The sequence below is a fragment of the Crinia signifera genome, chromosome 1 (assembly GCF_055691185.1).
Source record: "Crinia signifera chromosome 1, ASM5569118v1, whole genome shotgun sequence".
Lineage (NCBI taxonomy): Eukaryota > Metazoa > Chordata > Amphibia > Anura > Myobatrachidae > Crinia > Crinia signifera.
Genome location: NC_139217.1, coordinates 255,897,404 through 255,922,172, shown reverse-complemented (window position 1 = coordinate 255,922,172; position 24,769 = coordinate 255,897,404). Strand labels below are relative to the sequence as shown.

At 43.4% G+C, this 24,769-nt stretch overlaps 1 protein-coding gene across 7 annotated transcripts in view; it reads left to right on the top strand.

Moving 5' to 3' along the window:
• Positions 1–24,769, top strand: part of EPS15L1 (epidermal growth factor receptor pathway substrate 15 like 1) — a 186,002-nt gene that overhangs the window by 25,808 nt on the left and 135,425 nt on the right. For all 7 annotated transcript variants that reach the window (XR_014473280.1, XR_014473279.1, XM_083180639.1 and 4 more), the window contains exons 2-11: positions 7,834–7,875; positions 10,637–10,726; positions 12,481–12,528; positions 12,616–12,711; positions 14,009–14,071; positions 17,975–18,100; positions 22,579–22,638; positions 23,298–23,534; positions 23,630–23,787; positions 24,022–24,178. Coding sequence is in view for 5 of the 7 variants with exons in the window: in XM_083180639.1 (XP_083036765.1) it covers positions 7,834–7,875; positions 10,637–10,726; positions 12,481–12,528; positions 12,616–12,711; positions 14,009–14,071; positions 17,975–18,100; positions 22,579–22,638; positions 23,298–23,534; positions 23,630–23,787; positions 24,022–24,178 (1,077 nt within the window). In the remaining 2 variants the exon portion in view is untranslated. The remainder of the gene's footprint in view (positions 1–7,833; positions 7,876–10,636; positions 10,727–12,480; positions 12,529–12,615; positions 12,712–14,008; positions 14,072–17,974; positions 18,101–22,578; positions 22,639–23,297; positions 23,535–23,629; positions 23,788–24,021; positions 24,179–24,769) is intronic.

Sequence of the window (24,769 nt, the reverse complement as noted above, 5' to 3'; positions counted from 1 at the left end):
TACAGGCGGTATTTCATGCCCTACCATCCACTAGGGCGTGGTGGGAGAATAAAATAGTGTGCCCGAAGCATGACGAGTGCAGCGGTGCTATGTTGACTGTGCCCACGCTTGAAAAAAAAAAATGTCGACGTTTTCACTGTCGACCTAATGACCCTGTCGACCTAACACATGTCGACCTAATGACCCTGTCGATCTTCAGTCAGGTCGACCTAAATGCAAGTCGACCTAATGGTGTAGACCTAATGCTTATAGACCTAAATGCAGTCTGACGAATGATCCCATTACCCATCTCCATGCTGCTCACTGCAGCATGGCCCCCGCGTGCGCCCTCCCTTCTGGCCAACAGATGCTGGCACCCTGGCGAGTCCCTGTGGCTGCCGATATCGGCAGCTGCCAAATCACAATGTGTGTACACACCTTTAAAGCTGTAAGCTTCTGGAGAGTAAGCAAGCATTCATATATACCATGCAGAGATATCAAATACTCTCCCCTGGGCATAAGTTTGAGGTCACTTTTTCTTTTTTAGGTACTTGTGGAGTATCACGGCTCCCATCGTATGGCATCGTATGCCATATGTAGTGGCATACGATGGCATACGATGCGATACGATGTTTTACCGATTTTTGAGCATTTTTGCTAAAAAATCGTATGCCATCGCATGGCATCGTATGCCATATGTAGTGGCATACGCTGTCATACGATGCGATACAATGTTTTACCGATTTTTGAGCAAAAATGGTCAAAAATCGGTAAAACATCGCATAACATCGTATGCCATATGTAGTGGCATACGATGTCATACGATGCGATACGATGTTTTACCGATTTTTGAGCAAAAATGGTGAAAAATCGGTAAAACATCGAATGACATCGTATGCCATCGATGCGATACGATGTTTTACCGATTTTTGAGCATTTTAGCTCAAAAATCGTATGCGATCGCATCGGATGCCATACGATGGCATCCGATGCGATGCGATGGCACCCGATTTTGCACTGAAATGCATCAGAATGCATTGAAATGTGTATTAAAGTAGTGAAATGCCCCCAAATGCCATTTTTCATAGTGCACCACCCCCACTATCAACGTCAACCCGAAGCGTGGCGAGCGCAGCGAGCCCGCGAGGGGCGGCGGTACGCGTCCTACGACCTTTTCATACCCCCACTATCCACGTCGGCGTGGAGTTGAGAATAGAATAGTGTGGCGAGCGCAGCGAGCCGCCGAGCCCGAAGCGTGGCGAGCCCCGCGAGGGGACGCGGATACCTGTAAAGCCCGCGAGGAGACGCGTATAGCTGTGAAGGTATCCGCGTCCCCTCGTGGGGCTCGCTGCGCTCGCCACGCTTCGGGCGCGGTGGCTCGCTGCGCTCGCCACACTATTCTATTCTCAACTCCACGCCGACGTGGATAGTGGGGGTATGAAAAGGTGGTAGGACGCGTACTAGCCGCCCCTCGCGGGCTCGCTGCGCTCGCCACGCTTCGGGTTGACGTTGATAGTGGGGGTGGTGCACTATGAAAAATGGCATTTGGGGGCATTTCACTACTTTAATACACATTTCAATGCATTCTGATGCATTTAAGGCCAAAATCGTGTGCCATCGCATCGCATGCCATCGTATGGCATCCGATGCGATCGCATACGATTTTTGAGCTAAAATGCTCAAAAATCGGTAAAACATCGTATCGCATCGTATGCCACTACATATGGCATACGATGTCATTCGATGTTTTACCGATTTTTGACCATTTTTGCATGTCATCGCATCGTATGACATCGTATGCCACTACATTTGGCATACGATGTTATGCGATGGCATACGATTTTTGAGCAAAAATAGTCAAAAATCGGTAAAACATCGCATCGTATGCCATCGTATGCCACATGCGATGCGATTCGATTTTTAGCATACGATCTGCATACGATGCAGGTCGTGGGAGCCGTGATACTCCACAAGTACCCTTTTTTATTTGCAGAATGTACAGAAAGCACTATTATTATTATCCTTTATGTGACGCCACAAGGGCAAAAACATGACTAGCAGACTGAGGAATAGTTTCTTTCCTTCAGCTGTTGTAGCATTAAATACTGGTCAGTGATTATTGTTACAGTTTTTTTATGTATTGTAATTAAGTTGTTTGTTGATGTATACTGGATTACGGACAGATGTTAAAACTTAATTTTGTTGCCCTGTCATAGGGCAATGACAATAAAATGAATCTGAATCTTATGTAGCACCTAAGCTAATACATAAATGATCAAAACAAGAAAACAGTAATTCTATATGACTGAGGGTTAGATGCCATCAAAGGGTGTATGGATTAAGTGATGGTGTAAACTTAGGTGCCCATTCACTGGTGCGATTTTGCCCCATTTTACCAGATTCGGACAGCTCGGCCAAGAAATCGGGTGGAAAGTGTGCAAATCGCATGTTTTGACATCTCATCTCATCCAATCCGATGCGCAGATCTCAGGTGCTTTTTAGCATCCATGATGTATCGCATCCAATTTCCTTTTAACTCACCCGGCTGCTCCCCAGGAGCCCTTTTACATACGATTTATTGCATGCAATAAATCATATGTAAAAAATGGCACATTAAGTGCCAAATCGAATGCCAGCACATGAGGGGAGAGGACCCTGCTTGTGAGATTACATTCTTAATATAAAATGAATTTAGTGGAAACATAGCAGGTTCTCTATATAAGAGACTAGTGTTTCATATTTTGAATGATCTTGATCAGAGTCTAATTTTATTCTGTTTGTGTAGGGTTACTACTGTAGTCTCTTTCTGTTTACTGTACAGTACTACTTGTGTTGTTTTATTTGGCTAGATCTTATTTTCTGGATGTACAATGTTGCACTGCATAGTGCAACTTCTGCTTTTCTGTTTGCTGGAAATGTCTTGTCATGTGTTATAAGTGCATTCATGTAGTACTCCTTCCATGGCTCTGTATGTTCCATGCATCTGCCCTTTCTGTAGTAAAGGACAGCTGTATGGTGCCATCGCTGTTGTTCAATATGCTGATTGTAATTCCTAGATTTGTGGCTTAGGTGGTTTATTCCTTGCACAAAGAGTCAATTATCTTGGCATGTATGGCTTTCTCTCCATGCTTGTTCTTTTTCTGTATATAGAACTTCAAGTTACCAGTAATGCTGCTCTTGATGTATTTAGGCGTGGTAGACACTATGTGATCAATTCAGTGCGCCATGAATAGTGCCAGAAGGGAGCTCCCTGGGCTATTCAAATCAACGCCCTGTTAAGTTGGGCTACTAGAACAGAAATCTGAAATTATATATGCTGTTCCCTGCCCTAGAGCTGTGCAAACAGCATTGTGGTGGGGTACTTAAGTTAAAGAATGATGGTTCTCCACGACTACCAGCATTCTCCAAAATAACAGCGCACTGATTTGAAAAGCTCTGTCACGGTGCTATTCACATCATGCTAAATTGAATAGACTCATGTGTGATATATCGCAAGTATATCCATCAAACGATATATATCAGTGCAAAGGCTTGACATACTTTGGCCCTGCAGCATGGCTGATACTGATATATCTTCATAATATAATATAATTCAGTACATTTGCCTGTGTGTGCGAGATACCCATTATGATTTTTAAAGAAACCACCGACAATTACATCACAACTGGGTGGAAAAATGTAAATACCCGGCCCGGTTGTGATATCTGGCCATTACTATTGGCTGCATTGGTAAGTGTACATACTTATGGCAGTTGCTCAGTAGATAAAGCAAAAATGTATTTGGTTGAAGACTGTGCTCACCCATCTTTCAGACTATCACTCTACATTATAAGTCCCCAGAAACAATCCTCCATCATTCTCTGCTGTTATCAGGCGTTATTAATGTAATTGTTTTGTATCATCATCAACCCTCCCACATTGAATTGTCATTTTATTAACACCATCATGCTTTATTACTAACACCTCCATCAGTAACTTCTCATCTCACTCACACTACTTTTCCTGGATTTACTCGGGTAGTTTTGTGCCACATATGGTCCAACACTTTGGACCAGATGCACCAAGCTTCAAAAAGTGATAAACAAACAACCATGTCATAGCCTGGGTCTGAAAAATGGCAGATAAGGGGTATATTCAATTGATGTTGGATCTATTCCGAAATTCTTTTGACTGAATGGATCAGACATCCATTATTCAATCCGCGGGGACCAGGTGAATGCAGCGGTGATAGGTGGCAGGATCGCCCCGGAGGCAGTGGGAGTCAGGACGTGGCCGGAAGAGCTGCTCTCACCCGGCCCGGCGGTGGAACTGGTGAGTGTGGCGGGTGGGTACTGGAGGGGGCAGGAGGCAGCAGACAGGAGGATGGCACCTATTAAGCTGCTGCTGCTCACCTGGAGCCATCCTCCATGCCTCAATCCGACATCTTTTCATGTCTGATTGAGATTGCTGGAAACACAGTGAAATCTTTTTTTTCGGTTTTGGCTGTGTTTCCGTCAAAAGAAGGTGGATTAGCTGCGGTTCCAACCTGCTGAAAAAAACCCCAGCTAGCACTGAATAGATCGGAACCACTTCCGACCTATTAATGTTGAAAACTGACGTCTTTTCGGCAAAATGGCAGTTTCGACATCAATTAAATAAATGTCTGGATGCTTACACGTGGTGCAAGGCTGGCTATGGCCTATTTGGAGTATACTAGATATAGCTAATTTATATAATGGGTTGGAATTTCATGGGCATAGCCGGGAAAGTGGATGATATTGCAGGCTTTTATCGGTCACTACTGTACACCCATAGCGATATGCATTAGATTGTATAATTTCAAAATTGAGTTGTATACACATGTTGCCATATGTACTATGATTTTTTGCATGTACTATATTGTCCATATCGGTAGTTCATATCGCGCCATGTGTATGCCCCATAAAGAGCAGGTTCTTTATCACTCTCCACTTTATCACTTTTCTTAGTTCACCTGACTCCAGGTAAGTTTTTATGCTCTAGAATACTTGGCTGTGAGAACTGTGGAACATCCTGCAGCTGACAATTCTACCCCTTCAACATTGCAAATGCCAGGTTGCACCCGGGATTTGGACACAGGTTTGTCCTGGGAGAGAACTGGCATTTGCGATGTTTAGCCCCGTACAGCAAACCAGTAATAAGTTGGGTCGCTGACCTCAGATGCGGCGGTGCATTATCAGGAGTGGGGGAAGAGGTGCTTGGATCTGACACTGTCTCGTTGTCTCCTCCATAGTGTGAACGGGACCCTGGTCGCTCAACCCGGGGTAACCATTCACACTGCAAAGCAACCCAGGATTAACCCTGCTGTTGGAATCTTGAGTTGCTGGAAACGGGAAATGTAAAATGGTGCTTTCACACTGCACCTTGACCTGGGTTGATGCATCATCAACCCAGCAATAATCAAGGTCGAGGATGTGGTGTGGAAAGAGTATTATGCCCCTTTTACACCAAAAACCCTGGTCTTTGAACGCTGGAGTTTCCAGGGTCTGACCCTGCTTTATACCCCATTTACACAGCACTTTGACCTGGGTCTGCACCATTTACACTGAACCTGGGTCAGCCTTGCCTTTCCTTGTGGATGTCGTTAAAAATGCTTGCTCGTTGCCAAGGGGGGGGGGGGGATAAAAATTCTGAAGGGGTAGAGGGGGGAAGCTGTCCCCGAGTGCTGGGAGAAGGGGGTTGTCTGCGGCTGCTGAGGGGAGGTGGGGGTACCTGTCAGCCTGAGGTCGGAGCCGGAGGGGATGATGTGCGCCGCCACCGCTGCTGCTGAATCAGGCCCAATATCATACAGCGGCGGGGGATGATGGTCGGAGCCGGAGGGGATGATGTGCGCCACTGCTGCTGTACCTCCCCTTGCAGCTGCGAAGTTCCTGCGGTGAATGGACAGTCAGTGGCAGGGGTCCCTCCGGCGCATGGGAACTAGTACTAGTTTCCATGCGCCGGAGGGACCCCTGATGCTGACTGTCCATTCGCCGCAGGAACTTTGCGGCTGCGGGGGGAGGTACAGCGGCGGCGGTGGCGCACATCATCCCCTCCGGCTCCGACTTCAGGCTCCGACCATCATCGCCCGCAGTTGTATGATATTGGGCCTGATTCAGCAGCGGCATCGGCGCACATCATCCCCTCCGGCTCCGACGTCTGGCTGACCGGTACCCCCACCTTCCCACAGCAGCCGCAGACACCCCCCTTCTCCCAGCACCCGGGGACAGCGGCGGCGGCGCACATCATCCCCTCCGGCACCGACCTCAGGCTGACCGGTACCTCCACCTTCCCACAGCAGCCGCAGACACCCCCCTTCTCCCAGCACCTGGGGACAGCTTCCCCAGTGCTGCACGCTGTGGACCCGCTGCGGGTCCTATCCGGGTTCTACCCAGGTAAGGACCTGCAGGAAGATTTAGGGTTAGGGTACAGATTATATAAATATATTTATATAACCTGACTATTGAGATATATATATACTGGTCTATATACTGACTGCTTGCATCCTGAACACCAAGATGTTGACTGCATCATATCATCAAATATACACGTAGACATACACACAACCCTCAGAGTGGGTATTGGTATTGTATGTATGTAGGGGTGGGGAGGGGGTGATAGGCAGACAGTTTGCCTAGGGCGCTGAGGAACCTTGCACCGGCCCTGGGCATAGGCCTTGGGAGATGACGTTGATGGCATTTCATGTTGTATGTTATGACTAGTGGCAACAGCTTCATCACTAGGAGGAAGTGATTCTTGTTCTTTCACTATTCTTCAAATATTGGTTCTCCATTATCTTTCTGGAGTATCACTGGAATGGAGTTATGCAGCACTATCACTGGAATGGAATTATAGTGCATTATCACTGGATTAACAGCAGTACCACTGCACACTGAATTTATGTAGCACTATCGCTAGCTTGGAATTGCAGCAGTGTCACTGGACTGGACTTTAGCAGAAGAGTCACTGGACTGGACATTAGCGACAGTGTTCTGGATTGGACTCAGAAGGACATGACACCACACAGTAGTACAGCACAGCATACTCTTCCTCTCCCCTCTTCTAAACTGGAGTGAGGAAATGGCGCTCCGAGTCTGGGCAGAAAATCCCAAACTGGCTCGTAGAGCGAGTTCATATTGTGGGTGTCTGAATTCCTCTAATCTGAACTCGCTCATCACTACATAACACCAGTCATTATTTCTGCTTTATAACCAGTTTCTGAATAAAAATCTTACTTATGTCTATAGGATTTGGTTTGCTTGTTTTTATGGTTTTAGTGTTCCTTTTTTTAAATTTTTTAATTTTTTAAAGAGAAGATCTCCTTAACGGTTGTAATACACTTGTACTTGCAATGATTGTACATTGGGTGCCATTCTGATGTATTTTTTATAGATACAGTTTATACATGTCAGTTGTTCATTTTAGTAGCCTGCACATGTCACTGCCCATACATTTTCAACTTCCTGCCTGGTGTATCACACTCTGCTTTGGTGCTTCTAGCACATACTGGTCTGTATCTTACTACTGAGATATAGACCTGAGTGTCCTAGACGCACCACTGCAGAGATCATCACCCCAGACAAGGAAGAGAACTGCATGGGTTGTGACAGGTGCAGGGTGCTAGAATGATCAGTAAATATTCTTTGTTATCAGATCGGCTAGAACACAATACATTGGCAAGTGATGGTTATCTAAATATGTAATATGTTCTTATCCTACATTTTGACTGTCTGTAAAAAAAACCTGTTTGTTGTATCACTGTCTCCTTTGTAAAGTGCAATGGAATATGCTACGCTATATAAGAAACTGTTAATAAATAAATATTAAGGACTATGGCTTTTTTTTTTCTCTTTGCAGCTCTCCAGTGGAAATCCTTTATATGAAACCTATTACAAGCAAGTAAGTGCAATATTATGTGTATGGGAATTCCTATGCTTCACACATGTGGGATAGTGGTCAGATCTGGGGGAATATCTGTGTTGAGCACAACATGGACTGTTGTGTAAAACCTGCAGATCAGGGGTCCTTTGTGTTGCCTTTTACTTAAATTTTTAGTAGGAGATCTATAAAGAATACATGACCAAATAATATTGTCCTTTCACACGGTGTAAATGCTTCATACTAATACTCTCCATTATATTTTTCATATATGAACAAGCTGCAAATATACTAGAAATGTGTACTAAATCTGTAGTGGGAGGTGATCGTGAATAAATACAAGTAATAACCCTTTTACACCAAAATCCCTGGTCTTTGATCATGGGAGTTTCAAGGGTTCGACCCAGCTTCATACCCCATTTATAGTTCTGTGACCCAGGTCGAACCAAGATCTGCGCCGTTTACACTGAACCTGGGTCAGCCCTGCTCTTCCCTATGGATGACATAAAAAATGTCCATTTTAGGACAGATCAGCTGCCAGCTAACCTTCCCTCAATAATTTAAAATAAAAATTAAAAGACATGACAAGTTAGCATTGAAAAATGTTGGTTTGTTTATTTTGTAAAATATTTTTTCAAAAAGTTATATTGCTTCCTGGCTTCTGTCTTCACTTCTGATATCCTTTCAGCACTACCCAGATGTCCCAACCTGGGTTGGGACCATTTACACCGCCCACGACCCAGGACCAACCAGTGTTCAACCCTGGTCAGGACCTGGGTAGGAAACCAGTGTTACTGGACCTGGGTTGGCCCCTTTTACACCAATGCTGACCTGGGTCCAACCTGGGTCTTTGCCTCGGTGTAAAAGGGGTATAAAGCTGGGTGCACACCTAAAGATTTATATGTCCATTCTATCTGGTAATGTCTGTGAACATACGAGAATTGAATATTTGCTCCCAAACACTGGAAAACCGACAATGATCATTCAGAAAAATTGGTCAAAGCTTTTTGGTTTAACAAACTAATCCAAACAATCATTTTTATCTTATTTCAAGAGTTTGGGAGCAAATGGTTCATTGTCATTTGCTCATATATATATTACCTTATTTTTTTCTCACCAGACATATTGGAAAGATAAATCTTTGCGTGTGTTCCCAGCATAATAGGGCCTACACATGTAGCGATTTAGGGCCTTTTCTAAGCGATCTCACTACATCGCTTTGAAAATGCTCCTACATTGCTCTGAGTGTAGAGGCCATAGTGATGCACAGCCCTGCGCGTCGTTATTGCCCAGTTCTTAATATCCAGTATGATGGCTAAATCTATAATCGCCAGCGCCATTGTTTTCACCGGAGAACACTGGCCCTTACAGATCGCTTAGCACATATCGCTGACACATGCTGTGTACTGAGTGATCTTGCTGAGCGTTCTAAACAATCTAGTATCGCTCAGCACATCTCCCTGTGTGTAGGCCCCTCTAGAGTTCATGAAGACCATTGTTATTATTACCCTCCTGAGCTTTCTGGGCTGGGCAACAGGAGGCTGCGGGAAGAAATGCACAACCACTGCAGGTGCAACAATTTGCCATATAATTCTAATGTGGCATACACTCAGGGAAATTTGAGCTGTATTTCTAAGCAATCTGGCTAGATCGCTTAGAAATTAAGCACAAATCTGTAAGTGTGTATGCCCCATAGCGATGGCGATGCCTGACTATCCCCAGGCTAGATCATTCAAGCCTCCAGTATATATCTATTCATTGCCAGTGTTCTTTCACCAGAGAACACTGGCTGTGACAGATTGCTCAGCACACATTGCTGGTGCATTGCTGTGTGCTGAGCGATCTGTGCTTAACTAGATCGCTCAGTACAAAGGCACAGTCACCCCATGTGTATGGGGCATATGTGATGATTAGCTGTATTTCACTGCAAATATTTGATGTACTTTCCTTTTGAAGTAGAAGTAAAGATGAACAAAGTTATGTAAATTTTTTGATTTTGCAGCTGGTGAAATTCTCTGTAAAAGTGTGTACACACGGCGCAATGTGGCAGCTGACGACATCTGGGAAGAATGGCGGGGGGGGGGGGGTGGAGGAGAGAGGGCTATACAGCATGGCTTTCCTTTCGATCTATCGGATCACAGCAGAAATAGACTTGCCTGCATATTCTATTTCTGCTTTCGATCCTGATGCCACGGGCCTCACATATGGATCGAATCTGGATCAAATGCAGCTGAACATGTTGAATTCAGGGTTACTTTCTATTTGATTTGGACTATATAGTTGAAATAGAATAAAAAAAGTGACCCTGAATCGCATACCATTTCATTTGTGATTTTTCTCTGGGGCACTCTTCCAGCACGAGAGGCGAATTGTGCCCAGCACTATACCAACTTCATAACTTTTGTCTCATTTTGAGAAATGCAGCAATAATTAAGGTATCTTAATAGCAGTTGGAGATTGGTGTCCTTTGGAGAAACTGGTATTGATAGTGCAAATTCATCACATAACATCAGATTACAGATTGTAGACAATAGTACATTTACATATTTAGCAGCCAGGGAGCTTAAATAAGTAAAGGTGCAATGTGCACACATATGATCTAACCCATAAAGCAAGAAGCTACAAAGAGTTATGGTACATTTCTGCACAAAGTACTGTATGTGACTAAGGTGCTATTGGGCATAGATGATATATCTATGCCCAATAGCACCTTAGTCATTATGGGAAAATCCGGTTAGAGGGATTCAGGTCTCAGTTACTGACTGTGTTGTGTATCCTACAGGTGGACCCATCTCACACTGGTAGGGTAGGGCCAGCAGAAGCAGCACTCTTCCTAAAAAAATCAGCGCTCTCAGACGTCATTCTTGGGAAGGTAGGTGATGAAGCTATGATTGTGTAAAAGAGGGACCTCGATTGCATTTTCCTGCTGCTCGATATTTCTTATATGGCGTTATTAAAAATAAGGCACACAAGGTTTTACAAATTACATTATATTGCAATGCAATTTGACACATTTTATGGTAATTGTTTAGTCTCACGGCAGCACCGCCTGCGGATCGCATCGTATGCAAATCGGATGGGATTTGCATACAATCCGAATTTAGCACACCCCCACTATCCACATCAGCCTGAAGCTTGGAAAGCGGCACGCGTCCTCCCGACCTGTTCATACCCTCACTATCCACGTCGGCGTGGAGACGATTTTATAAAGTGTGGCGAGCGCAGCAAGCCACCGTGCCCGAAGCATGGCGAGCGGACGCGGAAAACAAGCCCAAAGGGGTGGGGAGTGGACGTGGAAAATGAGCCCGAAGCATGGCTAGCGCAGCGGAATACACATCAAGTAATACACGTCAAGTAATCCGGGCTTGTTTTCCGCATCCCCACACGGGACTCACTGCGCTCGCCACACTTTATAAAATCATCTCCACGCCGGCGTGGATAGTAGTAGTATGAACAGGTCGGGAGGACACATACAGCCTCCACTCGCGGGTCTCACTGCTGTGCTCGCCACACTTCGGGCTGGTGTGGATGGTGGGGGTGTGCTAAGTCGCATCGCATGCATACGATGCGATACGCAGGCAGTGCCACCATGAAACTCCACAAGTACCCGTTTTATTTTCTGAAAAACCATTAATTGTATGTGTATTAATTATCCTTCATTATAAGTAGACAAGAGCAATTAAACATGGCCACTTAGACAAACTAATTCCTTATCAATAAACGCATACAGCCATACATTTAGATGAAACACTAGCCAGACAAATACTTAAATAGTAAGGTAAATAGTCTGTGGACCTGGCTTCCAGTGCTCTATCCCCCTGCTTCGACTCTGGAATGGGTGAAGGGAAATTACAGTCTGTCGTCAGGAGAAGCTTAGTTTGGGACATTCTCTTCTGGTAAGGGAGGGGTCTCAGTTTGTCTCAGAGAGTCTGTGTCAATGAGGGCTGAGAGCTTATGCTGGTCATACACTTAGATAAAAGGTCTAACAAGCTGAAACCCTACAAATATCAAGACCATACACTCTGAGCTACGGATAGGAAACATTTCCCTGTTTCTCCCTTGTGAAGAAACAGGATACATTTTTGGTGGTCGGCTATATATCAGATCTGTCAGAATATATACTGTTCAGTTGATTATCAGCTGATAGTGCCGGAGTGGCTGCTTTTGTTATCGCCTTCTAATTTATCACTTCTCCAGGATGAATACATCTGCCACTGTATGTCCAGCATAAGTGAAACTATGCAAAATTGATTTAACTTTATGAGTCTGGTGGTTGGGGGCCATGCATATTACAAAAGCCAGCAGCATCTTGTATCTTACTGATGTTGCCTAAATTGGATTGTTTTTATAAGGCTATCATATACCTTTTCTTGGGGCAGCAATGTTAAGAAGCATGTGCAATATATGTATTCTGAGAATATCATTTTGTTTTACAGTCTCTTATATAGAAATGTGACCGTGTGACTGTTTTGTAACTTTTCAAGAGTTTTCACAACTGACACATTTCAGTAGTTTGCAACTATTGAGCCGAAAGAACCATTATGATGAAATCATATGTACTGTATAGTTTTACTTCCTTATCTCATACTTGTAGTTACTGCTATTTGTGATTTCATTTTATTTTAGATTTGGGACTTAGCTGATCCAGAAGGGAAAGGTTACTTGGACAAACAGGTATTAATATTTATAGTTGCATTGAATATTAGACTGTACTTGTGAGAAGTCAGCACTTTTACTATTATCATTAATATTCTTTTGTAGGGATTTTACGTTGCTTTACGACTGGTGGCCTGCGCACAGAGTGGCCATGAAGTAAACCTGGCCAGCTTAAATGTTCCAGTACCACCCCCAAAATTTGTAAGTTTTTTACCAACTGAACACCCCACTTTTTTTCATGTTTAGGCACATTCAGTCCTTTCATCCATAACATTGCATATTTAGTTAGACAGCAGTATTCAAACCTCAATTTCCACTGTCATTTTTTTTTTGTAGGCTAATTGTTTTTACATTTATGTCAAGCAAGGGTGTGTTTCAAATTAGTATAGGAAAAAGATTCTGGGAGCTTGGGCTTTTCCTGGTCTGGTCTCTTATTTTATGGTATTGGTTACCAATCTGATTACTTATAAGAGGAGTCATAGTTACCAAGAAGAGAACAAGCTACAAACTTTAGTTCAGAAGAGCGATTCATTGAGGAGGCTCAATGGCTCTATAAAAGATACTCAAATGCTAAAATTTCCCTGACCTGTGAGGGTGGGATGCTGGCATACCTACTTGCAACCACAAATCCAGCGCTGGTTTACTGACATCTAGGAGGATACTGACATGGAATCCCAAATGCTGGCAGCCCAAACGTAAATATGCGTGGCAGGTTAGCATTAGGCCAAAGGAGGTGGGAGGGTTAGGCTGCAGGGTGGGTAGGGTTATGCTGTGGGGGAGTGGTGGTTTGGGTTAGACTTACTTAGAAGGGGGTTCAGGGTTAGGCTGCGAGGCAGGGTTACGTTTAGGCTGAAGGCTATGAAGGTTAGGGTTAGGCACTAATGAGAGGGGTAGACTTTGGTAGGGGAGTTAGCAGAAGGGGATAAGGTAAGTATACTTACCGGATCCAGACCTTTGTTGGTTAACCGCTGGATTACCCAGAGTGTGAGCACTTTACTGTATAAAACCTTGTAGAAGCAGTGTTCCCAGATGCAAATTCTGTAGAGCCTTAATGTCTGTTCACTATGAGCTAACTGAAAGCAAGAACATTAGTGTTAATGTCCCCTACAGACCTATTTCTTCATTCCACATACATCTCCACCCCTGTTACTGTTATAGACGACCTCCTTCTCCACCACAAACATTTTATGCATTTTAATTATTAAAGCTCATTTGCTTTCTGGCATGCAATTTAAGTGTCTCCTTTACATACATGGCAAGCCTTCTTACTATTATGCTGACCATGCAAATCGCTCAACCAAAGCACCACCTGTTTTGATAGATGGACTGTGTAATTTGCAAAAATTCTAGTTCTTATTTAATATTTTCTAGCATTTAATAAAACCAACAAGTGAGCATACATTAAAAAATAGAACAAAATATAGATCAGGATATTTTATAAGAATGAAACAACTCGCACTACAATTTGTCTTACTTTGTTTTATCTTTTTCCCTTAAGAATGATACCAGCAGTCCACTTTTGATAACTCCTCCTTCAGTAGAAGCTCATTGGTCAGTTCGGGTGAGTTGTCTTTTGTCTAAAATGTGTCACATATATTTAATATTAGTATAACCAGTGGTCGAAGTGGGGTGGTATACGGGGGTATGCCATACCGCCACTTTAATCTGAAGATAAAAAAAAAAAACTTTTTTTTTCCCCCTCAGGATGCTCTCTGATCACTCAGCAGCGCATATTGTGCTTTTGTAATACCCCTGTACAACGGGGCAGTCTGGCAGGGGACGTTGATGGACAGGGGGGTGTCTGAAGGTGCGCACTATATTCACTCTTTACTTTTCCATACCCCCACTTCAAAATTTCCATACCCCCACTTCAAAATTTCCGCTTTGACCACTGAGTATAACAATATAGTTTTTGTGGATGCAGAGTAAAAGGGTGAAATGTAATAGGATGAGAGATTCAGAAAGAGAGATTTGGGAAGAAATCTCCAGTTTTTTTAAAGCGACAATCATTTACACTTCATAATCAAACTGGTTTAAATGATTGCCACTTTTAAAAAAAAATAGAGATTTCTTACCAAATCTCTCACTTTCTGAATCTCTCATCCTATTAAATTTCACCCAAAATGTTATTAACTTCTGTTATTTTTTAGCAAGATTTTGCCCAAAACGGAGTCATTTGTAGGTTCTGTGGCGAGACTGTGTCTAGAAGCAAAGTTATAAGGGTTACTATCAGAAAAAAAGTAGTTTTCTTTCCATTATATAGGTTAAGATTGTGTATCATTATAAAATAAAAAATTACTCTATGGCATATTCAATCCTAGAGTTTACTGGTTTCTTTGTAGTTTACTAAATTCTAAGTAGATAATTAGTATATATATAAATAATTAATTAAACAACTTCAGTGTGTGCTTTCTCTGCCATGTGACTTTTGGAATGGTTGTGTGTGTTAAAAAATTTGCTAAAATTGCTTACTGTAAAAAGCAGTACTGTCCTCAGCTGGATTTATGGCGGCAACATGCAGAGACTTTGATTGGTCCCTTAGTTGTTGTTCTTTATTTCTTGTAGAAATAAAAGTTAAAAGCAAGTTTATTACAATGAATGCAAGCAGTATGTTACCATTTACTTGTAAGTGATATATGGCGTCCTCAACTCCCCACCCCCACCCCCCAAGTCAAGTCGTCTCGGGTTATTTTTTTTTTGGGGGGGGGGTTGTAAATAAATTTAGCAAACCAAAATGAATACAAAACATATATCATATACCACATGTTGCACTAATGTAACATTAGACACCAAAAGGGACTCCAAGAGTATCCTGATCTAGTAATAGAGTAAAGAAACATATCGTCATAAATGGTACCATAAATAATGGAAACAAAGAGAATAAAGAACAGCATACAGGTATATACATACAGTACAGAAGCCCGGGTTTCACGAGCTATTGTGCAGAAGAGGCATCATCTTACGAGTTGCTCCCTTATCCCATGCAATAAACCTAACCTGGCTAACAAATATCATGCAAGCATCTTAGTATAAGGAGGCTCTTGCCACCAAGACAATATACAATCACATTTTTTTCCAGGCAATATACAAGTATTTCTCATGAAATACAGTTATATAAACAAAAGAAACTCAGGGTCTGAAGTGACCAGCCATGTATATTCTATGCAGCAAGCCACATACTGTACGTGCTATGGCGCGCACATACATTAAAAGTATATTCCCTAGTGTAACAGTCAAAGCCATCCTCAGCCAGAATACAGAGTGAGCCTACTGTTTGAGTAAGAATAGACAGGGGAATACCAGTAGAGGCAATTGTATGTTGCACGCTCCTACCAGAAACTATGGACCTGTGAGCAAGTCTTTAGGACAGTGGTTCCCAACCCTGGTCCTCAAGTACCCCCAACAGTGCACGTTTTCCAGGTTACCCGGCAGGTGCACAGATTATTCAGGCACATTTGAAAAGATCCACAGGTGGAGCTAATTATAGCACTTGTGATTCTGTGTGGAGACCTGCAAAACGTGCACTGTTGGAGGTACTTGAGGACCAGGGTTGGGAACCACTGCTTTAGGAGATGCCACAGGGTTCTCTGAGAACACTGAACACTGACATTTGAGGCATTTATCATTGACATGACCCCTACATTTCAGCAGGCACTCAGTAATTAGGTAAGTTCTGTGTGCTTTAAATATTTGTGTTTCTTTAAATCTGTGGTGGGCATCTGTAGGCTACATGAGGCCAATGAATGTACACAGGAAAGAGACCTATGGGAACCTAAGGAGAAATGGATTTTTATCCATGTCCTTAATTGTTTAAAGCTATCCACCCACTGAAGGGGGAGATATATCAATGGGAAAAACAGGGCAGCAACCCTTATGTGGAAGAATATCCAACTTTTTCGAGTTAGTGGCTAGCCCAGAGAAAGACTTAAACTCTGACATCACCTGGAGGACAATGAGCATGTATATAGAATAGTCAGTCAGGAGTAGTAGGAGATCATTGGCATATGGCATTACCTTATCCATTCTACCACCCAATCTAAGTTCCTCCATACCCAGATGTGCTCACAGAAGGCAGGCCAGATATTCAATAGTTAATGAACATAGCGGTGGTAAGTGACAACCCTGTTTCGTGACATTGAACAGAGTAAAGGAGGAGAATGTAAACCTATTAATGGAATCTCTAGCCGTAGGTGAGAAATATAAAAGTTGTACCCACTTCACAAATACAGAGTCTATAGAAAAGTACTGCATGACCTCCCACAAGTAGGGCCTTTACAGAGTCCAATGTTTTAGGGCCATCAAAGGAAACCATTATTGTTATTATTATTATTAAGTTATTTTTTAGGACGTACCATCTTTTTTTTCTTTTCTCCAGTCTGCTGTTAATGATTTATAATTGTACAGTGTATCAACCATGGTGACCACTGGTGTAGTGTTCAGAGGTGCAGTGGGATGTTCCCCTGAGTGATCCTTCATGCTGAGAGCTTAGCTGTTGTCTGTCTCTGTGGCAGACTGACTGTGTGTGTTGGTTTGCTTGTGTGTGTCTGTATTTGTCAGACATACTTCAAAGTGATTCTGAAAAGGTTTCTGAAAAGCTGAAAGTCGCTCAAAACAGCAGGTTTTACGGGGCTTAAGACTGATTACACAATGGGGTAAATTTACGAAGATGGAATGTTGCCCATAGCAACCAATCAGAGTCTATTATCTACTTTCATCTAAGTAAATTTACCCCAATGAGAGAATAAAATGAACCCAAACATAGAAATGCACACTGGGCATAGTCGCCCAGTGTGTATGGACCTTTACTCTGCAGTTCTATGTTTGGGTTCATTTTATTCTCTCATTGGGGTAAATTTACTTAGATGAAAGTTATATTGGAGATGGGATGTTGCCCATAGCAACCAATCAGATTCTACTTCTAATCTTCTAGTAGATAATAAATAGACTCTGATTGGTTGCTATGGGCAACATCCCATCTTCATAGTCTTCGTAAGTTTACCCCATTGTGTAACCAGCCTTAAGCCCTGTACACTTTTGCTGAGCAACGTGCTTAAGCACAAATTGAAGTGCGCCCGTGATACTCCCCACAATGCTGTGTGCTGAGCAATCATGCAAAGTGGGAATTTGCCTATTTTTAATAGGCAAAGCCCAGCGACCTAGGGGAAAGCCAGTGCAAGCACTGACTTTCCCTGTGGGCAATATAGGCGTGTGGGACTGCACATTGCCATTGCTACAGGACACGGTGTGATTAGTGCTCCATCTAGTCAGATCGCTTAGAAAAGGGTCTGAAATCCCCTAGTGTATATGCCCCTTTACTTTTTCAGTCTATATGCATAAAATTTGCATATACTTTCCCATTAAAAACTAATATTAGTGGAAACATTACCTAAATGATGTTATAACTAGCTTAGAATTTGCAGGTTTGCTTAAGCTTTTTGTTTTAATATTCCATTTTGCTCACCAGATAGAAGAGAAATCCAAGTTTGATGGGATATTTGATAGCTTATTGCCAATGAATGGCTTACTGTCTGGAGACAAGGTGAAACCGGTACTTATTAACTCCAAACTACCTCTGGATATCTTAGGAAGAGTAAGTATGCATTTAATCTTTTAAGTGAGTGTGTGCATGTATTGGTATTAGTCCAGCTCTTACTGTCCTGAACGCCCTCCTGCCTCTTTTTACCTCCCCTAACAGTTTGAGCGCCCAGATTTGCAACGTAGTCAAATTGCATCGCATAACGCATAGTACTAGCATGCGATGCAATGCGATTTTCACTAATGAATGTTCTTAAATTATTTATGCTACATTAATCAAATTTGTTAAGTAAATTACCATATATACTCGAGTATAAGCCTACTTTTTCAGAACATTTTTTATGCTGAAAAAGCCCCCCTCGGCTTATAGTCGAGTGAGGGTCCCACTTGAGTCAATAATTTTTCCCAGTTTTTTGTTGTAAAATTAGGTGCCTCGACTTATACTCAAGTATATACGGTAGTTATTAGTTAACACATGTCGTCATTACTGTGTCAGCTGTATGAATGTGCAGGTGTGAATGTGTTCCTAAAATACCAGCACTAGCACCCTGAAGCGTGGCGAGCGGCGGTGGAATGCGTCCTCCGACCTTTTCATACCCCACTTTCCACGTCGGCGTGGAGTAGATTTTATATAGTGTGGCGAGCGGACAAAGATTACTTTACATCTATTCCGTGTCCCCACGCAGGGCTCGCTGCACTCGCCACGCTTCGGGCTCGCTGCGCTCGCCACACTATGTAAAATCAACTCCACGCCAACGTGGATAGTGGGGGTATGAAAAGGCCCGGAGGACGCGTTCCGCCACCCCTCGCGGGGCTCGCCACGCTTCATGGTGGCGTGGATACAGGGGGTGATGCAAAACAATGCCAGAGGTGCTTACAATTGTAAGTACCCATCACATGTAATCACATCACATGTCATAGTAAGCACCCATCACATCTCATGGCATGGGTGCTTGTACAATGAAATATCGGATCGCATCGCAATTGGTGCCATGCCATCCTATGCGATATTTCATTGTATAAGCACTCCTGTGCACTTAATATGGACATCGCATACGATGCGATTTTTCCTACGCAGAATAGCCCACTAAGCTATTTGCTTAGTGGGCGCCGTGCTAGGAAACAAGTACCGTTTGAGCTGCTTTCAGCATATCCCGCCCTCCCAGTGAGTATGCACTTTTAGATTTGGTTGAGGTGTGCTGAAACCGAAATCTAATTTGCAGTGTAAAAATAAAGCAGTCAGTATGGGATACGGTCGAATGGTCGACAGTCTTTAGGTCGACACCGTTGTGTCACCATGCAGGAAGGTCGACATGGGTTAGGTCGGCCGTCAAAAGGTTGACATGGGTTTTTTGAGCCGACAGGGACAAAGGAGGAGACATCCACTCGGGCGTGGTGGGAGAATGAAATAGTTTACCGAGCACAGCGAGGCACCGTGCCCGAAGCATGGCGAGCGAAGCTGTACACTTAAAAGTGTGTCCATGTTGACTGTGTTGAAATTCGCTTAAAAAAAACCCCATGTCGTCCTTTTGACCGTTGACCTAACCCATGTCGACCTTCCTGCATGTTAACCCAACGGTGTCGACCTAATGACTGTCGATCATCTTATGGTCAACCAAACGGTACTTGTGTAATTTCGCATAACACGCAAATTGCATGCAAAGCAGCACACCCCCACTATCCATGTCACCCCGAAACGTGGCTAGCAGATGCGGTTATGCGACCTCCCGTCTTCTTCATACCCCCACTATCTGGAGTTAATTTTATAAAGCGTAGCAAGCCACCGAGCCCGAAGTGTGGCTAGCAAACAATGAAAACTAGCATGGCGAGCGGATGCGGATCACTTGACGTGTATTCCGCGTCCCCTTGCGAGGCTCACTGTGCTCGCCACGCTTTGGGCTCTTTTTCAGCTTCTCTTACAGTGCTCGCTACATTCGCCACGCTTCGGGCTAAGTGGCTCGCTGCGCTTGCCACACTTTTAATAAAGTCGACTCCATTCCGACGTGGATAGTGGGGGTATAGACAATTCGGGAGGACACATACTGCGTCCCCTCGTGGGGCTTGCTGCACTCACTACGCTTTGGGGTGACGTGGATAGTGGGGGTGTGCTAAATCGCATCGCGTGTGATTTGCATGCCATGCGATCGGCTGGCAGGGGAAACTTGAACACATGCGATGCGATTTCCCTGCTGCCATGAAACTACACAAGTACCAACCAAACAATCCCAAACCGCCACTATTTACCTTGCACAGAAACAAAGTAACTCCCCCAAAATAACTCTCTGCACATGTTACATCTGCCCCACCTGCAGTGCAGCATGGTTTTGTCCTGCAATCAGGTCTAAATTAGGCCCTATATACAATACTGTGCAAAAGTTTTCGGCAGGTGTGAAAAAAATGCTGCAAAGTCCGAATGCTTTTAAAAATATAAGTGTTAATAATTTACTGTTTTATCAATTAACAAAATGCAAAGTCAATTTGTAGAGAACTATATATATATAAACAGTAGAGAACTATATATCAAATCAATATTTGGTGTGACCACGTTTTGCCTTCAAAACAGAATCAGTTGTTCTAGGTCAGGTGTGTCCAAACTTTTTTTGCAAAGAGGGCCAGATTTGGTGAGGTGAAAATGTGTGGGGGACGACCATTCAGCCTGACAATCTTTGAACCATTTATCACATCAGAATGGTCCCCCACTCTGCCCCAATTCATGTCCCCCAGCATGCCCCCACTCATGTCCCCCAGCCTGCCCCTTCACTGTATATTCACCTGCCTGACCCCCCCCTTCTCTGTATTTCCCCCAGCCTGCCCCCATTCACTGTCTGCCCCCATTCACTGTATGCCCCCCACTCTGCCCCCATTCACTGTGTGCCCCCCACTCTGCCCCCATTCACTGTATGCCCCCCACTCTGCCCCCATTCACTGTATGCCCCTCACTCTGCCCCCATTCACTGTATGCCCCCCACTCTGCCCCCATTCACTGTATGCCCCCCACTCTGCCCCCATTCACTGTATGTCCCCCAGCATGCTTCTCCTTCACTGTATATTCTCCTGCTTGACCCCCTTTCTCTGTATGTCCCCCAGCCTGCCCCTCCTTCACTGTATATTCCCCTGCCTGACCCCCTTTCTCTGTATGTCCCCCAGCATGCCCCCATTCACTGTATGTCCCCCAGCGTGCCCCTCCTTCACTGTATGTCCTCCAGCGTGCCGCTCCTTCACTGTATGTCCCCCAGCGTGCTCCTCCTTCACTGCATTTCCCCCAGCATGCCCCTCCTTCACTGTATGTCCCCCACTCGACCCCTTCACTGTATATTCCCATAGACTGCCCCTCCTTCGCTGTATGTACCCCATTCACTATATGCCCCCTACTCTGCCCCCATTCACTCTATGTCCCCCAGCCTGCCCCCCTTCTCTGAATGTCCATCACTCTGCTTCCATTCACTGTATGTCCCCCAGCCTGACCCTCCCTTCACTGTATATTCCCCTGCAGGAGACAGATGCTTGGGCTCCCGCCGCTGCCCTCCTCCACTCCGCGTATTACGGGAGAAAGCTTCCCCTTTGCTGCCCCCCTCCCCGCACACTGCTGTCACTGTGATCGCGGTGGAGGGTGATATATAATTGTAGCAGCAGGAGTTGGACACATACTCATCTGAAAGACGGCAAACACGTCTCACAGTGGCAGCAAGCAAGGTAAAGGCGCGTTCCCCTTTACCTTGCTGGGGTCCCACCTCTAGAGTCCTGTGGTGTGCGTCCCACGTCAGCCTCCAGCCGCCCGCTTCCGCCTGGAGGCCCCCGGGCCGGACTTTGGACATGCCTGTTCTAGGTACACTTGCACACAGTTTTTGAAGGAACGCAGCAGGAAGGTTGTCCCAAACATGTTGGAGAACAACCATAAATCCCAACTCCATTTGCTTTTATGCAGTGCCAAACTTGCATGCAAGGAATCTCCACCATGCTTTACTTTTGCCTGCAGACACTCATTATTGTACCACTATCTAGCCATTCAGCAAACAAATTGCTTTCTGTGAAAGCCAAATATGAAAATGTTGGCTCATCAGTCCAGAGCACCTGCTGCCATTTTTTTCCTGAATCAAACTATTTAGAAAATTAACACATCCAAAACAATAAAAAATATATTTTAAGTTTTTTTTTAGACAAACATTGATTTTAATTCTTGTATTTGATGCCATTTAAATTGTGAACAGTTTTGGGGTAATGTACGAAATGTCAGACTTGCAACAGTTTTAAAACAGTGTGTGTGTTTTTATTATTATTTTTTTTTAAACAGGCAATACCTGGTTCTCTGACACACAGATGTTCTATGATTAAGTCATTAGAAGCATATTTTTTTCGGCAGATTTAAGGCACAATCAAATGTGAGCAAAGTGTTCAAATGTCTTTGTAAAATGACTACACCTTCACTTGGTTTTGCATCATTGATTAATAGTTGCAGACGTAGAAAGAGTGTATATTTAAAAATGTAAAATTGTATACTTAAAAATTGTAATTGATGTCTTCCTGTGTCCATAGGTGTGGGAGCTCAGTGACATAGACAAGGATGGACACTTGGACAGGGATGAGTTTGCGGTGGTAAGCACAGTGTCACTAATGTTAGATATACAAACCAATTATTCTATTCTTATTCATTGAATGTGAATGCTTCGTTCAGAGTCTACATACTTGGTGTACAGTGCTCGTACATTTAAAATCAAATTTTTTGCATTTTGTTACTTTGGTCATATAAATATAATAGATTTTTTTTTATAACAAATGTAATTTATACATTTCTTTCATATAAGCACTCTAGATGTGCATGAATTAATTATATTAGATTCCTGCTTTCAACTAATGGCTATTGAGATTATATGTACAGATTGGAGCAATATACAAAAGTATTTCCATGGAATTCCAAGGCAACTAAAGGAATAAAAATCACTGCAACTGATTAACTCTAGATTTATAGCCATTTATGAATAATGGGGGGGGGGTGAAACTTCCTTTCAAAATGAGGACAAAAATCAAGATTTTTCTTTGTAGCCAAATAGCAGTCTCATTTAGTGGGGTATTTATCAAATATTGACAAGAAATAAAATTGTGAGAGGTAAAGCGCCAAACTAATTTTTCAACTTGTAAAATCTAAATTAGCAGCAGATTGGTTAGTAGTTTATCTGTAACAATTTGCAACCTTTGATTAAAAAAACCCGCTTATCTTTATTATAAAATTACGATTTTTTATTTTTTTTTGGCAGGCAATGCATCTTGTATACAGAGCTCTGGAGAAAGAACCTGTCCCATCTATTTTACCACATTCATTGATTCCCCCTTCTAAGAGGAAGAAAACACCAACGTTTCCTGGAGCTGTCCCTGTTCTTCCTGCCAGCCCACCTCCAAAAGACAGTCTTCGTTCCACTCCATCTCATGGTAGCATGAGCAGTTTAAACAGTGCAGGCAGCTTGTCCCCAAAACACTCCTCAAAGCCCAGCCAGGTACCAAAGTACAAATCAATAGATTGCTATGCTATTTTCACAGATACAAAGCAGGAAAATTCCCATAACCATGACTGTTTTGTTTTCTTTTCAAGCCCGCTGTAAATTGGGTTGTTCCCCTGACAGACAAGATACGCTATGATGACATATTCCTTCAGACTGACTTGGATATGGATGGATACGTGAGTGGACTGGAAGTAAAGGACATCTTCATGCAATCTGGACTCCCTCAGAATATGTTGGCGCACATATGGTGAGAAATGTGCTGTCACATCTTGCAATGAATGAAGACCGTTTAGTTCTTGGTGTCTTGTGGTCCCATTTATAATTATGATTATTTACTACATTCTGGGTTGAAGTAATGAGAATGGATAGTTGATGCATGATAAGGTGTGGGCCACATTGGATTGATCAGCAATGGTTTCCTATTTGGTAAAGTATTTTAACAGAGAAAAAGTGCAAGAGACTGATAAGTCAACTTCCATAGGGCTCTGGCTGACACCAGGCAAATGGGAAAGCTGAACAAGGACCAGTTTGCTCTGGCAATGTATCTCATACAGCAGAAAGTCAGCAAAGGCATTGATCCACCCCAGGTTTTGTCTCCTGATATGATCCCTCCAGCAGAGAGGAACACCCCCATACAGGTAAGCAATCAGTACCCATAATATTGCATTTCTTCTTTTGCTTTCTGTAGGATCTTCCAACAATAACAAAACTTGTTAAACTACAAATCCTCAGAGGATCATTCAATTTTCTGTTCCAAATGATTAGTATTATAGAGTTATTATACTTCAGTAGAAACCGCTTGCTTTAAAACCTTTTTGAGGTATTGATGGTATCTGGTACCTACACGCCTTCACTCTATTTCCCTAACCTGCTGTCTCCTCCTATGGTTTTCTGTCTAATGTATCATAACACTGTGGCAGATATATGAAGCCAGGTCAAGTAATAAAGTGACTGATAATGCACCAGCCAATAGGCTTTTAACTGTCAAGTTACAGGCTGAGTTTGAAAAATGACAGGAGCTAACTGGCTGCTGGGGTCTCACCTTCCACTTTATCACTTCACCAGGCTTAATAAATCTGCCTCACTGTTCCAAAGGAGCCATCCTGTGGAGTGAGTTTCAGGCTATTCTATAAAAATCCATGAGTTGCAGGAACCTGGTTTTGCCTTTTTCATTTATTGTTGCTTCATATCTATTGGCTAAATTGCCAGAAGTGTGCCAGCTCCTGCAG